The 17,326-nt window shown below is 44.7% G+C and overlaps 1 protein-coding gene across 4 annotated transcripts in view; it reads left to right on the forward strand.

The window, feature by feature from the left end:
• Positions 1–17,326, forward strand: part of LOC147901211 (protein ABA AND ROS SENSITIVE 1-like) — a 78,870-nt gene that overhangs the window by 42,680 nt on the left and 18,864 nt on the right. For all 4 annotated transcript variants that reach the window (XM_087376251.1, XM_087376252.1, XM_087376253.1 and 1 more), the window contains exon 3: positions 2,888–2,987. In XM_087376251.1, coding sequence (XP_087232377.1) covers positions 2,888–2,987 — 100 coding nt within the window. The remainder of the gene's footprint in view (positions 1–2,887; positions 2,988–17,326) is intronic.

Genomic DNA, 17,326 nt, shown 5'->3' on the forward strand with positions numbered 1-17,326 from the left:
TACGGTATGCTGTTCGGACCGAGGTGATGGCTGTGGGCAGGTAATGGCCTGGAAAGAGGTGCCTATATGGAGCTGGCGGAGGGGCCCTGGCAGCAGCACAAGAGGGGCAGAGAGAGCAGCAAGGGGGGCTGGCCCCTTGCCCTTATATAGGGCTGGTTGGGCTGAGCCAACCAAGTCGGCCAGCAGGAGACAGAAAAGTCGGCCCCTAGGGTTGGCCATTTGCCCTAGGGGGTGGGGGCAGGTTTGCCCTATAAAAGGAGGGCCTATTCCCCATAAACACATCATCTGGAGCAGCCACTCGAGAGCAGATTGGAGCAGCTGGTCAAGCAGCCTTTGGGCCTACTACCTAGAGGACAAAGGCAGGCTGAGGAGCAGCATACATAGCTCATAGGAAGCTGAGGTTCTGGACAGCAAGGTGGAGAGATCCTTTGGGCAGAGAGTCTACATACGCTTAGTCGAGAACGGGGGCTTAGAGATCTAGAGGCTCCAAGCATAAAGTGGGAGAATCTTTTGGTAATGTATCTTGTCCAGTTTGTGGATGGACGGAAATATAAAGTGTTGCTTCTATATTTGTCTCTGAGCACAGTCTATTTGCTAGTCTGCACATACACATGAATGTTGTGAAGTACACACACTTGATGAAGCTTGATACACTTTCGCGTGTAATTCCTGGGCTATTTATGCAGGATACCCTCTGGTGGGATTTCAGTTTTCTAACATGTGAATACCAACAACTCATATCTCCATCGGTTGCTAGCTGCATAGAGGAAGAGAGGGCTCTGCATGGTAGCCATTGTTTGCTCGTCTCTGTCTTGACATAGCCTGGACCTTGTCCAAGTATGTGATGATCACGATTGAGAGGTCTGTATGCTGTGTGGATCAGTCATTTGGGTTTTACTGCTTAGGTGGCATACTTGACGGTGGACTTTGCCACAGGCGATATGCTGTGTGGATCAGTCATCTAGGTTTTACTGCTTAGGTGGCATACTTGGCGGTGGACTTTGCCACAGGGGACGGGCAAAAACAGGCCTTAGGAGCGTGGTGCTTGGAATACTATAGGTTGCTCACTGGTTATGAGGGGTGCAGCTGGATGATGGTTGCACCAGGAGTGCTCAAGATCAAAGATGGTGGTGCCATGGACCTGTGATATTGTCAGGATTGTACCTGTGTACAAGGTGGTCCGCTTGCACAGAACTGGACTTGGAGGAGCAGGAGGTGTGGGTTGAAAGACCAATGAAGAAGGATGACTCGGACTTGTTGCTGAGGGCTTCACCATGGGAGCCGATGAAGCATCTACATCGCGTGTGGTGATTGGCCTACGATGGGTCAGCATGACGGGGTGTTGGAGTTATATAGGTCACCTTCTCATTTGTGAGCCCCAAATTGAGGAGAGCATGGGGGAGGTGCACCAAATAGGTGTCAGAGTGCCACATGGGCAAAACTAAGGGGGTTTGCAGGGCTGCCAGATGGGCAGCATGTAGGCTGCCATGTGGGCAGCATTTGGGGTATAACCAAGCTTCAGCTGGACAAGCCTTGACCAGTGGGCAGAAGGGCCCATCATGGGAAACCATATGTGACCTGGACCAGCAGCAAGGTCTGCTCAGAGATGGGCAGGTTGGGACCTGCAATAGAGGCTGCAACCTGCAGCAAAGTACTGTGCATCATCCAGCCAGTGATTGGGGCAGTGGGAGCTGGTCAGGGATGTGCACAGGTGTCCTGGCCATGAATGCAAGAAGGAGATGGCTGAGCAGCAGTCAGCTATAAAGGGTGACTGTTCCAGAGGCTGTTTTGAGCTGCAGTGGCTGATAGGGGTGGACCAGCAGGACGAGCAGTACAGAACCAAGGCGCTTGGAGGAGAGCAACACAATCTGAGTGTTTCGAAGGTGCCACGAGGAGGTAGGAGAACAGGTTTTTTTGGGTGTCACAGGGGTGAGAGAGGGTAGCACACTGTGCCACTATTTTGTATATGATTTGGTGGACATTGGACTTTATATATATGTTGCTGTTTCTACATTTCTGTCTAACTGTCTGTCTCTATACTAGTGCACATTACGGAAAGAAGTTGGATTTGAAATTGACATTGTGTGATTCCTGGCTCTATCTTTTTTTATATATCTTCCGCTGTGAAGAGCATTGGCTGTTCCGCCCCCCGCCCCCCCCGGCCCCTTCTTCCCCTTTCACGTTACCAAATTGGGGTACACAGCCTATGGGACCAACAAGGCTTTCTCACTTGCGTTCTCGAATGGAGATGGCTTTCGGGGAGAAAGATCTCATAGAATTCATCGAGACACACCAGAGCCTCGAGAGAGCAGTACCCATAGTGGGGTACACATGGCCGTCGGGCACTGAAATGAGGGACTGGTCTATAGACACTTGTGCAGTGTGTGCCGAGAGGGAACAATTGTATGCACAGAGCTCCAAGTAGACATTCAGTATACGATACAAATGGTTACCTAGCAGACAGTAGATTGACATACACAAAGACAAATGGTCTGACCATTCTTCTCTTGGTGGCATACCCACATCCAGAGCCATTTGGTGTACTTCATCTGCAGCTGAGGAATTCATAACTCCGCTCTGTCTCAAACTCCTCATGGCAGTGCACTTTACTTTCGTTTTGGAAAAAATCTTTGAGGTGTCATGGAGCCAAACTCCTTATGTCCTTGTGTGTTTACATGTCATATGTGATGGTTCATACTTTGACTCGAGTTCTTGTGACTTCTGTCATTCCTTGGGAAAAAAATTATCATGGATATATGGGTAATCTCAGTTTTATATGACTGCATCTTTTTTCTATGATAGCATTGATGCTAGGCTTACATATACACGTGAAATATGGATTACAATCGGGCTGGTTTTTTGATCATAATGTTTTGAATGCTGCTAGGTATAATGAGTTGGGTCAGCCTGTCTGCAAGGTTTGCAATGTTGCAGTAAAGAGTGAATCACTATGGCCAGCTCACTTGGTATCTCGGCAACATAAGGAAGTGAGATTCTTAGACTCATGAGTGTTCTGTTTAATCTCTCACACAATGGCCTCATAGTCACGACTTTTCATGATCAGAAAACAAGTTTCTTTGTGTGTGTAGTTTGTCTCTAACAAGCCAAAGCTAACAAAATTTCGGCATTTGGGAATATTTTTAGCAGTTGTTCTCCAGCCATTTCTGTATTATAGAACATTCCTTGTTTATTTCCTCACTTGCTTATCATGGCCGTTGGTCCAGGATATCAGGTGTGCTTCAAACAGCTCCAATGTAATATATGGTGTTTCATATTTGTATTCATTGAGTTTCAGAAATTAATTACTGTTGGACTGTGATCTTGCTGCATATTAGTCATCTCTTTCATGTCTCACACACAGCTACATACAGCTCTGGGTTTTCTCCCACTTGTTCCAGATAGAGACGGGTTGGCATTCAGGGAGCACTGGATTTGCAGACTTTGCCACCTGGTGAGGTCGAATCAGAGCACCTCATTTTTTGAGTACAGCATACTACAATTAGGAGTCAGCTCTATTGATTTCTCTGTGGAGGTTTATGACTCCCTGTTCTGATTTACCACCCAGACCAGCATAAGCTAGAAGTACCTATTCATCTCATGTTCGACTCACAGAGTCAGTCATTTGAAGGGTTGTGATTTATTCAAAACCAACCTTGCAAGAATAAGTTTGTTCTTTTGTCCTCTACTTCATTGCAATGCACATTTAATACATGCAACCAGATCATCACTTTTTAAATGGAAATGCAGTTGTTAGTATCCCTATTTTGTTACTTCCAGTGCCAAAACCATTTGCATGACTTAGTGCAACAAAGGAGCTCTACCCACTTCCGGAAACCACCTCATTCTTCGTGGAAGAAATTTCAAGTGGCACAAGGGTGGAATCTGGTTGCCATTCCCATAATGAAGGCACGGTATGAGACAAGAAGTTCTACCATTGACCATCCCACCTGCCTGAGGCTTGGGGGGGTTTGGTGTGTAGAGCCTATGTTTGGGAGGCGGGTCATCCAGCCTACTACCCTTTTAGTATTTTGTTGAACATGAGATTGTTAGCTTACTGCACTCCCAAATTTTTCATGGAATTCCTCTTGCTTTCCACGAAACATCATGCTAGTCGAGGTAGCAAGATGCCTTGTAAAAACCTATTGAATCCTTGTCTATATTAATGTGAATATATATATATATATATATATATGTATGTATGTATACGTATGTATACATACATATACACACACACACATATATATATATATATATATGTATGTATGTATGTATGTATGTATGTATGTATGTACACACACACACACACACACACACACACACACACACATATACATATATATATGTGTGTGTGTGTGCATATATATGTGTGTACATACATACATACATACATACATATATATATACACGCACACACACGCGCACACACACACACACACACACACACACATATATATATGTGTGCGTGTGTGTGTGTGTGTGTGCGTGTGTGTGTGTGTGTATATATATATATATATATATATATATATATATACACACACACACACACACACACACACACACACACACACACTTTTTTTGGTAATATCCAGTGCATATATTTATATGATCATAAATTTACATGATGGGAGGTCTCCGAAATGGAGAGTATCCCAAAGATCAGAAACATAAAAAGAAAAGCTCTATGCAAGAAGCATTCATATCACCCTCATGGCAGGCATCATATAAGGCATATAAGGATTGCCGCAATGAGGCTCGGAAAGATTCATATGACTTGTGAATCTGCCGACCCAAGTATGCCAAATTATGCTCACTCTAGATTGTCCAAAGAGCCCAATATCGCACCCAAGAGAGAAATAGTGAGTATTGAGACAAAGACTTCATAAATGTGCAAAAGAGCCAGAAATGTTTCCCAAATCTGTGACTCGGGAAACGGATCCGAAGATAATATGAAATTCTCCTGAGGAGGATCCTAGTACACTGGCAGTGCCAAAGCAAATGAATAACAGTCTCTGAAGGAGCCTGACATCTTAAACATGTGGATGGTGCAATGCGACGTTTAGCAAGTGTGACCCCCACTGACAATGTACCTGTCATACATCTCCAAAGAAAAAGTCTTTGTTTCAATGGCATTTTACACTTCCATAACATCCTGAGATTCTTCCGTCACCATGAGAGGGGCTTCCTTATATGCCACAGAGAATTAGCATATTGCTGAATCCATGGAGCAGGCTGAAGAAGCCTATAGGCTTTGATGGAGGTTAAGGCAGGAAGAGGAACATGATGAGTGCATGTAGCAGAGGGTTGCAATTGCCAATCCGTAAGCTTGTCTGTGTCAGCCACAGGAGGAACAGGTAGAAAAGGATGTAATAAATGAGCAATTTTCTTTCATATAGACCTATGATGCATTCCCAATGCATAGGAAGCAGTGGCCTGAGGAAAAGATAAGACATATCCCTGATCATCTACCACATCATGTATGTATCTAATTCCCAATTTCATGAGATTGTATGCCCGAACAGGTTTGTGTAAAGTGAGCGGAATGTCAAAGATGGCACTGCAATGAATACTTTCTTTCCTCATTGAGTTTGTCCCCGAGCAATTATCAGGAGCCCATTTGACCTTAGAAAGTACTTGTTTCCAGTCAAGTATCAGAGCAGTAGAGAAAGGATAGCCAGGTATCTTCCCTACAAATCTGCCAATGACAACCTCCCAATGATCAGTAGTCCAATGACCATAAGCACAAGTCCTCATGTTGACACACGTGGATGCTAGCATACAAGTCCATGGCTGTTGTTGGCGGAAAAAAGTATGCAGCATAGTCGCCTTCCTTGCAAGCACATGATATCTTATATTAAGGACATTAAGTCCACCATGCATCCTAGGAAAGCACACCATTTCCATCTTCATCAGTCTCAATGCTTTCACAGCAGTTTTTGTCCTCCATAACATCTCCATAGCTTGAGACATAAAGACTGAAATATCCCTGGAGGACCAATGCAGCAAAGGCAAATAGAACTGGACATAGGACATTACAATGGACTGTACTATTCTGAGTCTGACATGAAGAGGCCAAGTAGAAATCTTCCAATATTCCAGTTTATGTTGAAGTCTTTGGAAGATCCATTTTAGCTGCTGCTTCCTGGTGATATGCCATCCTATGGGATATCCCAAATGCTTGACTACATCTTTGGAATGCACCACCTGACCTGGCCAAAGAATAAAATGCCAATCACATTGTTTCAGGGGGAGTAATTTAGATTTGTCAAAATTGACATGCAATTCCGCTGCCAAACCATACAATGAAAGAGTGGTCATAAGCATGTGAACTTCCCGGGGAGAATTCTGTGGCATAAAGAAGGAATCATCAGCATATGCTTGTGCCAAAAAAGATGCAGCCCCAGAGATTTTAAGACTAGTCATCTGTCCTATGTTTGTAAGATGATCAAGATACATCAAAAGGGGATGGGTCGCAATGGCATAGAAGAGAGCACTAAGAGGGCAGCCCTGTCTAACTGATCGACCTAATGTCCATGACCGAGACAGATGACCCCCAAGAATGCACTGAGAAGTAGAGTCAGAATAAAGCCAGTAAACTGCATTTGCTATCTTGGGACCAAAGCCCAACTTTGTCATGATTTGAGAGATAAAATCCCATTGAACAGTATCAAATGCCTTAGCAATATCTACCTGCAATATAAGGACATCTTGATGCGAATACTTAGCATATTCAATTGCAGTCAAGGCATTGGAAATATTGTCATGGATTTGTCTTTGCAGCACAAATCCATACTGATGAGGATGAAGTCCCGCATCTAGTATCCTGTGAAGCCTATGCACAATCATTTTGGTAATGAGTTTGTAAACTACAGGCATCAAAGTAATAGGCCTCCAATCTGACATATGGTCACATAGATGTTTTTTGGGCACAAGTTTGGCTATGCCATGCTTGCAAGAGTGCGGCAATTGATTTTCTTGCCAGGCAACATTGATCATTTGCAAGAGGACATCTTTCAAATCATCCCAAAAAGAAATATAAAATTCCACCGTAAGGCCATCCCAGCCAAGGGACTTGTATTTGCTGAGGTGGAACAATGCATTATCAAGTTCTGTGTCAGTAAAAGGTCTCTCCAAGGTAAGAGCATCATCCATTTCCACTATTTCAGAAACATATTGGAGAAATTCAGTCCTCGCATCAGTCATTTGATTTGATGGGGAACCAGGAGCGGAGAACAATTTCTGGAAATAATTTTGGCATTCATCTTGGAGATTAGAGAAAGAGTGCGTCCAAGAGCCATCTAGCTTCCTTACCCTTAGACATGAGTTTTTCTTTTGAGTAGCATGCAGGCCCTGGAAAAAGGCTTTTGATGAGCAGCCCTTATCCATGAGGGGCTTCATTCTTGCCCTAATCTACCATTTGTGCAATTTCCTCTGATCATTAACAGTCAATTTAATCTGAGCATGTGAAAGGGAATCATTTTCTGAATCAGAGAGAGGCCTTAACTGAGAAAATTCAGTCAATTGTTGTGCTGTCCTTTTTGCCCATTTAACCTCATTCCTCCATTTAGTCATATGCCAGTTGCCATACTCCCTAATGACATTGTGCATACGAGAGACAAAACTGTCCCAAGCATAATCCATGTCCTTCTGGGCATGCAAAGGCAGGGGATGAATTGCAAGTCTGATCATTTGCTGGAAATAGTGATGTCGGAAATAAGCCTGATTAACATGCAATAATCTACTGGAAAGGGGTGGCAAATCATTTAGAGGCATACCAAGGTGCAAATTCATCCACAATGGGGCATGATCTGACAAGCCCAATGAGAAATCTATAAGGAGATGAGGGCTAAAATCTGCAAATTGTTGTGGGTAAAACAAATACTATCTGTCAAGCCTTGCCGAGTATGTAGTAAGTGCATTATGATGAAAAGTATATCCAGGCACTGACCCTTGGAGAAGCAGCCATAAATCTTCAGCCTGCACAGAAAGAAGCATGCTATCCCATTTCTGCCTTTCCAATGATAGCGTATGAGATCTTGAAGTGGCGTTATCTCTTGGCAGAGGGGAATTATTAAAATCTCCACAGATGAATGCATTGGATCTCCATGGATATCTGCATAAAGAATCCCATAATGAAGCCCTCATGGCAGAGGTCTGGGAGGCATAGACTGATGCAAACTCAAGAATATCACCATTGACATTACATTGTATGACCATCCATCTGCCACTGTTGTCATTGAAGGCTAACTGAGGCTCCAGCTCATGTCTAACCAGTATGCATACACCTGAGTAGGTAGTGGTACCAGCATAATATATACATAACCGCCAAAATAATCATGATGACCAACCTTGGAGTGTTGATTATGCTCTTGCAAACAAACAATATCTGGCTGCATTTTATGTACATAATTCCATAAAAGCCTCCACTTTGAGACGTTGCAGAGGCTCTGTACATTGTATGTAAAGCACTTCATGATCCATGAAAGACATAGCATTCTCCCCTTCTTCAGAATCACATATGGGGATGCCCTTCTTCAAAACCCCCACCCAATTTTGAAGGACAGGAGCTGAAGTAGAAGCCTGTCCTGGTGAGGGAGAAGAAGCAACCCATTGACGAGATTGAAAGGGGCGTTGCTTCAATACAACCACCTTCTTAGGTTGTCGAAAACCATCCTGATCAGTTCCCGCAGATTCCCTCATCTTCTCTTTTTCTTTATCTTTTCCTTTTCCAGCAAGTGACTGCACCTGATTGATTGGTTTGGCATTCTTTGCTCCATTTCTATTTGCTTTCTTAGCTTGCAAATTCTAATTCTTTTCCCGTGTCTGGGGCTGCAAGGCATTGGGAGGGGGCTGATGCAGAACCATTGGGCATTAAGAGGCTAGATGCCTAAACTTGTGGCAGGCAAAACAAGCTCCTGCAAAAACGCCCCATTTCAATTCAAAATACTTTTTTCCCAATTGCACTCCCTCAACTTCCACTGCAATAGAAGGAGGGGTAGGTGTATCAGTGTCCCAGAGAATGCAGAACCTGTTACGGTTTCCCATAGGGCGTGGAGGACAAATGACCTGTCCCAAAGAAGCAGCTAGGCCAGGCAACTCTTCACATATAGTCCGGGAAGTTAACAACCTCAACCCATACAGGGCAATGATGTCGTATAAGACTTTGATAATCCTTGTTTGGGGACCAGGGCATAGCATGTACCATCTGCTTCCTGTAATACAGGGGAGAGAACTCAAGTAGCCTCTGCTTGCACGAAGCATGTGATAAATGCACCTCATAAAAGCCTCTGGATGCAAAATACACTCCCTCTACAAAGCATCCTCTAAGGATGGACTTAATCCACTGTGCGACATCACTGGCCGCTGGGATTCTTCCTGGAAAGAAAATTATAACCGCGGTTTGAGATAACTTTCTAAGAGGATTCACGAGGGACGGCAATTTCAATTTGTACGTGACCTCTGGAACTGGTTTGCCCCATTCCTGTCGTGACTGCTGAAAGTCATCCTTAAGGGTGTCAAACACGTACTGAGCTTCCATAGTAAGTTCATCATCTTGTGATGCAGGCTCTAAAGGGCGGCGCTTAGCATCTGCGGGTCTTTCTTTTCGAGCATATGTACAAACATCCAAACTTGAAGCCATGATTGAAATACGACAAGATAAGAAGGACTGTACGGAGAAGTATAGAAACAATCAAGCAAGACACAGGACTGTACGGAGAAGTATAGAAGCAAGACACACACACACACACACACGTGTGTGTGTGTATGTATGTATGTATGTATGATATATATATATATATATATATATGTATGTATGTATACATATATATATATGTGTGTGTGTGTGTATGTGCCTTGGAATGCATCTGCAGGATCGTCTTGAGGACTGGACATATTCTTCTGTGGGATTGTCATGCCGTTGTGTGGATAAAAATGTAAATATGTTTCTCACTTGTTGCATGCTGATGGGTAGGTGCATAGCTATGTACATAGCTAGTTGGTGGTGGCTTTGAGCTATGGACACTCTCATAAAAGACTCTACACTGGTGTAGATATTTTCTTGAGAAGATAGATACTTTGTAGGGACTTTTGGGAAATGATGGAATGCAATGTGGTTGTACCAGACCTCCAGAGCAAGGGTCTCCAGCGTGTGGTCAAGTGAAAATGTTTTTGGGGTCATGTAAAATCAAGTCATGAATGGTGTTTTTTAAATTTTCTTGAGTCAATGTGGTCTTGCATGTTACGGGAATTTGATATGTTTAGGTGTCACAGAGAAGGGCCGGAAATACACACTGAGATTGCCAATAAGGGGTGGGAAAGAGACCCTTTTGTTGGCAACACCGTGGTTGATATGTATGCCAGATGTGGGAGCTTCATGGAAGACCTTGTTGAGCTTTATGATTAAAGGCATGACTGTGGAGTTGGGAGTTTTGGATCGTGGCTTTGCTGAAGGTGCAAATCAGTGTGGCGTCGTAATCATAGAAGTAGTTCTCTGAGAATAGGAGAAGTCGGGGGCTCAATCTTCATAAAGAGGAGGGAGGAAGGCAAAGGTGGTACGTTTTGTAAGGTGGGTAGTGAGTGCTAGTCTCAGGAACCTTGGCCGTGGGATTTGGATGTTATGGGCTTGAAGTAGATGAGTGATAGGAGCTCTATAATGAATGAGGGGGGGCTGTTGCCTTGGGAAAAAACTTCATGATATGGGTGTTGCTGCAGAGACTTCGATTAATAGAATCTTCACAGATGGCGGGCTGCATCATTACTAGTGCTTGCAATCATTTTTCGACCAAAGAGTTTTCCAGCCCAGGGATCTAAGTAGAAAAATATTTTTGGTATTTGAGATGAACCCTAGGGTGGAGGCAATCACTGTATCATGACTTGTGCAGTATGAAGTAATATATAATGAAGTTATAGAGGAGTGGTGGATTCTTATCCTACAAATAACTGACGAGATAGCTGCAGGATTGGAGTTTCCCAAGAGCCAGTGGCCGAGAAATTTGTTTTATGAGATAGACATGATACCAGAATATGAATTTTTCTAAGACTAGAGTGTAGGTATCATATCAGAGTAACTTGAGTGTGGGGTTTGATTCTGTAGATATTTTTGTGGAAGGAGATAGAGTGATTCAGTAGAGGATGTTACTGGAGGAACTGAAAAAAAAACAAAAAATGTATTTTTGTTTAGAGGTAGAATCACAGTATGTTACAGTGTGCTTCAGTTGGAACTTTCCGTTTGAACTTTGAAGCACAAGGTGTGTGGCACCTACTGTTGTATGTAAATGATGAAGAGTGGTAGGGTGTTGTGTTACCACCAATGGAAGACCTCCCAGAAGAAATTCTCTGGATGAGTCTTTGTACAGATGTTGAGTTTGATGAGTGGATATGTACATTCATGTACTTGATCTTGGGAATTGGGTCTGTCTGTGCAGAGCATTGAATCTAATCTGCCATTGCCATCAGCAGGACCTCCTCTAGATGATGTGTTTTGCTTTGAACTTATCCGGGATGGAGACCTCTAGGGTTGAGGGGGTATATGGTGTCAGGTGCAGAGAGCTCTGAAAGTGCTTGCCCGCAGGAAAAAGAATGCTCTTCGGATGCAAAGTGAGCTTCTTCAGTAGTGTGTTTGCTGCTGCCTACCAGTTTTGTTGTGGTTGAGATAGGCCAAAGTGTGGTGATTAAAGGATTGTGAGGATGGCACAGGACTTCCCAGAGTACTGGGGGATGCCATATGAGAATGCAATAAGATTCCTGGAAAAGATGGAATTTACAGCACTTATGAAAGATAGGGCAACCCTTGAGATTTTGTTTCAGATCTTGAATTACTGCTTGCAAGGAGATGCAAAAGCATGGCTACAAACTCAAGTTGCTACCTTTAGGACTGCTCATCCTCAGCAGCAAAATCCGGAGTATACAGTGGTGAGAGCAGCTTTCCTGGAACGGTTTGCACAAGCGAGGAGCCCTAATGAAGTTTGGAAAGAGCTGTGCAAGGTGAGACAGAAGGAAGAGCAAGATGTGAATCAGTATCTAATCCAGTTTGGGAGGTTATGGAGTTTGTGGTGTGAAGCTCTTGTTCCAGAGGTACCACCTCAAATGATCAAGCGTGATCGTTTTATAGCTGGTCTGAAGCCTACACTCAGGTTGAAAGTGGAGCTGAAGAATCTGGACAGTTTTGAAGATGCTGTCAGAGTGGCCAGGGAGATGGCTCACCTTCTTTTTGAAGGGGTTGACGATCTAAAGCTATGAAGGTTGTGGAAAAACTAAGGCCTGAATTACAATAGTGGCTAACGGGCAGAGATAGGGCAGAGTGTTTAGTTCTGGATCGTATGTTGAAGCTAGGCTATACGCAAGTGTGAATTAAGGCAAAGCGTACGGTGACCCGAGGCAAGATACACTGGTGATGGCGTGGGCACAAGGGGTGCTGGCTGGTAGGCCTGGGGCCTCATGTCTATGATGACGGCATAAGGACGCCTCTGACGGAGAGTCAAAGCAAAGGGAAGCGATCAAATTGCCAATGAGCGAAGTAGCTGTCTGGGTATCGTGTGAACGCTTGAAGTGATCTTTGGTTTCCTGTGTCAATTTGCATACCCTGGTGAAGGCGATAGCGCTTGAGGAGGCTATGCTATGGCGAATTGTTGAACAGATGGTTTCATTGCGTGGGTGGTCCCGTAATATATTCTGCGCAACGATCGGCGAGGCTTCCATGAAGGCATACAGGGAGCAAGTCCGTGGCTCGACGGAAGGTTCATAACGGAGATTAGTTGGGCTGGTTACGTTGAGCGCTGATGAGAGGTTTCAGTTTCATTGGTGAGTGTGCGATGCGCGATGCTCTAGACAATTCGCCTGCGCATATTTTCTCAGCCAAGGTTCAACCTTAGGCTTACGTGGCAGCCAGTAGGGCAGATGACGTGGCACAGGCGTACACGTGGCATGCATAGAACTGACGTGGAAGACACGTGTGGACGCTGACGTGGCACACGTGTGTAATTTGACATGTGGCAGGTGATGTGGCGACCACACGAGTGAGATGACGTGGCAGCTAGCTCAGTGGATGACATGGCAGGACATGTGGCAGCTGACCTGGAGTGCCAGCTAGACAGGTGGCTGAGGTGGCAGAACTGAGGTTAAGCTAACCTATCCTTGGTAAGTGGATTGGTTAGAGGTCCAGTTAGTTGACCCAACCAGACCAGTCTGGTCACTGTAACCAGACTGTGATCAGTCCAGTAAGTCTAGTTGCAGACTAACCTAACCAGAACCAGTCAGTCTGGTTAGAGTAACCAGTAGTTACCATCTGGTTACTGTTCCCAAAAAATAAAAAACCACAGTTGCAGAGACTGTTTCTGCTAGCAGTTCTCACCTATCTGAGAGAGTTTTTACTGCAGAAAAAGCAGAAGAACAGAGAAATCAGAGATTTGCAGAAAAGAGAAAATGTACGCCTTTGTGCTCAGGAAAAGGGAGTCAGATGCATTCTGAGTGCTTTTTGCAGCAGCCAGAAAAGGGGCAATATAGTCGTTGATGCCTTGGCAACTTTGTGAGTATATGCCTTGAGTTGACAGCCCGGTACTGGCATACATTGTGAATGCAAGACACCTCTTGTTGAGGTAATTTTTTTTCTCTTTGAAAAGCAAAGGTTGCGTGCATCGGTTGCATACACAGTGTGTGTGAGAAACTTGCAGATCTCAGACGAGTTGTAAGAAAATGGCTCAATCACCTACCCAAAGGGATTCACAAGATAGGGATGCACATCCAAGACAGAGAAGTGTGCAACAAACTCAGCAAGAATTTGAGCAGATGGTACTCACTCGTATGCAAGAGATGGAAAATCTCAGATTTGTTTCAAGTAGAAAATATGCCTAATGCAGCTTATGATGTGCCAATGCCAGAGGCACACTCTCGTGTACGGCGAGAGAGAGAGAGATCTCATAGGGGACGGTCCCATAGCAGGAAGAGATCGAGGCATCATTACCGATCTCCCAGTCCTTCACCGTCTACCTTGAGCTCGACTTCTGTATCTTCTTCTTTATCAGATAAACCATCCAGGAAAAGAAGGAAACCCAAGAAGTCTAGGAAGAGTAAGTCTTCCAGAGAGACCAAGGAATTCAAAGAGGGAGGTAAATCTGTCAAGTTTATGACCTATAATGGACAATGTGGTCATACAGACAAAGCATTGCAGTTCATCAGGCAGTTTGATGTTGCATTTAGTACAGAAAAGTTTTCAGAATCCTGTAAGTTAAGAATGGTTAGTTTGCACTTGACAGCGACAACTAGTGGTGGAGTGCACAGAGCACAGATGGGTCAGCCCCAAAGAAGTGGAAGGACTTCAAGAAAGCCTTCTACCAGCTGTTTATGCCTAAACAGTTTAGAGATCATGTTCTTCAAGATTGGGACAGTGTGCATATGGATGCAAGAGATACAGTGGATGTGTACAACCAAAAGTTTTGGGATGCTTATTTGCAGGTTGCACCTTTCAAAAAGATCTCCAAAGGAACCCAAATGAGGAAGTACAGAGCAGGTCTCAGTCCAAGAATTCAGGCAGTAGTGAATGCTTTGGGGGCAAAGAACATTCAAGACCTTATGCATTCAGCTTTAGTAGCTAGTCTTGTGCCGTTATAAGATCCATCCATAGTACTATCCTTGCATGCAGGACGTGCTGAAAGAAAGAAAACTGATTTTTCAAAATCAGAAAAGAAAGAGTATCCCAAGGTTGAAAAGAAAGGGTTTCAGCCTCAGAAGCTCAGGGGTACTCAGTTTTCAAAGACATATAAAGGCAAATCCCCATTCACTCCTGAACAGATAGCTGAGTTTCGCAGAGATGGAAAATGGTATAAGTGTGGCAAAGATGGGCATGTGGCTGCCCATTGCCCAGAAAAGCCTTCAATTTCGAAAGGAAAAGAGGCAGAGAAGCCACGGGGACCGCAAAAGCCACTGGTAGCAGGAATTCTTGACATACTGGGTCATGTTTCAAACCCAGAACAATGAGAATTGCTGCTATCATGGGGCAAAGTCAGAGACCAGCAAGCGCTGATTTTTTTTGATCGAGGGGCTAGTGATAATTTCATATTAGAAGACCTAGCCTTGAGGTTGGGAATAAAGATGGCAGGAGTTGGGCAGGCTTTGGATGCCGATCAGATGTTCTATGGAAACCCTGTGCCAGTCACTCCCTTGAAAGGGAAGCTCCGTCTTCATGTACAGAGTTATGTGGATTGGGAAGACTTCTTCATTTCTCCACTGAAACACCATGATGTAGTCTTGGGTATGCCTTGGTTCCATCGCAAGGCAGTGAAGTTGACTCTTCCTGAAAGAGTGCTGGAGTTTGTACATAGGGGTAAAGTATATCATGTGGTTGCTAGGAATAGAGGGGAAACTATTCCCATTGTATCAAATAGACTTCGGTTAAGGAGACTTGGTTTATTACCAAGAGGGTTAACTGCGGCTAACCAGAGAATCAGAGAGCTGACTATGGTCAAAGCGTGTTGACTTCGGTCAACGAGACTTGGCATGCGTCAAGAGGGTTAACTACGGTTAACCAAGATGTGCCAACTTCGGTTGGAGAGACTTGACTATAATTAAGGTGCCTCGATCCTTGGTCAAAGCCCCTTAATTATAATCAAGAGCGTTGACTTCGGTCAACCAGAAAGTAAATATATTTTTATATTTGTTATGTGTGTACATGTGTTCAGTGGGGATGCCCACCGTGACTAGAATTAGTTCACAGTGTATTATTTGCATGCAAAGCGCTAACAATTAATGGGTGCCATGGTGGTGTGCTTTAATTAATTGTTGCAGGTACTGGAAAGAGTGACTTTCCTAAGCGCTACGGGAGCTTACAAGAGTCTAGGAGGCGGTTCGCGTGACCAAGTGCTTCGAAGACTCTAGAGTTGCCCTTAGTGGCATGTAATTAGGAAAGTAAAGTAGAAATTGACAAGTGGCTTGTTGCCAAGAAGGGGAGCCTAAGAGCTCATGTAATTGAAATTCACGTTTGAATTTTGTATGTACAGCTTCTACACTGAACTCATGTACTCAGTTTTCTCTCAAGAAATAAAAACCTTGGGGGGGGTCCAGCCCGACGATTGTCCTGGGCCCTAGTGTATCTGTTGAGAGAGGGAGAGAAATGAAAGTGTCTTTGCTGTATTTTACGTGGAAGGTTTTGGCTGTCCTCTACGGGTAGATTTCAGGTGGGAAAGAGACCCGTTTGTTGGCAACACCGTGGTTGATATGTATGCCAGATGTGGGTCCCTTGCAAAAGCATGGGAAGTGTTTGACAAGTTGCCAGTTCGAGATGTAGTTGCATGGAGTGCACTAATTGCAGCATATGCCCAGCTAGGAGAAAGTGAAATTGTTTTGACATGCTTGAAGGGATGGAGAGTGGTAAAAATGCATGTGATGACGTGGAGAATTAAAAAGGCATGCATGAATTATACGTGAGGATGAAGTGAGGAGCTTCTGGATGGCGAGGTGGCGACTGAGGATCTCGCTACTTTGCTGCCTCTCTCTCTGCCGAGAGGGTGGGGGGATTTCGGTATTTGTTCTCAGGACTAGGAGGAGAAGGGGTTTTTGGAAGGGGATCGCGACTGGAGGTTTGGGAAGGAGGACGGCTTGGAGGTGGAGTCTGGACTTCACGGGGAGCTGGATGAGCCAGTTGGGAGGCAGGAGAAGCCGAGAATGGGAGAAGACGAGAAAAAGGGTGACAGAGAGGGGCTAGAGGGATCTCGTATCTTGTTTGGGAGGCGCATCACTACGAGGCAAGCTTGGAAGATCGTGGGCGATGGAAGGCCATGAACCTTGGTTGCTTTGTGTGCAGAGGAGAAGCTACAGGGAGTTGGGGGATCTCGACGGAGCGGACGGGAGGACTAGAGAGAAAGGGAAGGCGGCGTGCGCTGCACGAGGAGTAGGGGAAGCTGTGAGGCTAGGAGGACTGTGTGGAGGAGATAGGTTTATGCGCAGTGAGAGCACGGGTTGCTTGGTGAAAAGCTTGGTAGGAGAGGCGCAACGTAGGAGCTGCTGGAGGTACATGATGCCGCAGGGAGAAGGATACCATGGCTGGACGGAGGCGGCTTGGTAAACAACTCTGCAAGCGGGAGAGAAGACCCATTTCAGCCTCTATGTGAGCTTGCAGTAAGGAGTCAAGGCTTGGTTGTGGGTTTTTTCTCTATTGGTGCTGCTATGGAAGACGGGCATGGTGTCTCTACTGGAAGGTTAGAGAAATAATGGCGACGCGGGAGGATCTAGTATTTGCTGCTTTGAACGAGTGGGGCGTCCTTAATACGTGAGTTGGGAGCTTCATGGAAGACCTTGTTGAGCTTTATGAGTAAAGGCATGACTGTGGAGTTGGGAG

The sequence above is a fragment of the Dipteris shenzhenensis genome, chromosome 6 (assembly GCF_047967505.1).
Source record: "Dipteris shenzhenensis isolate YYH24624 ecotype China chromosome 6, Dip_SZ_1.0, whole genome shotgun sequence".
Taxonomy (NCBI): Eukaryota; Viridiplantae; Streptophyta; class Polypodiopsida; order Gleicheniales; family Dipteridaceae; genus Dipteris; species Dipteris shenzhenensis.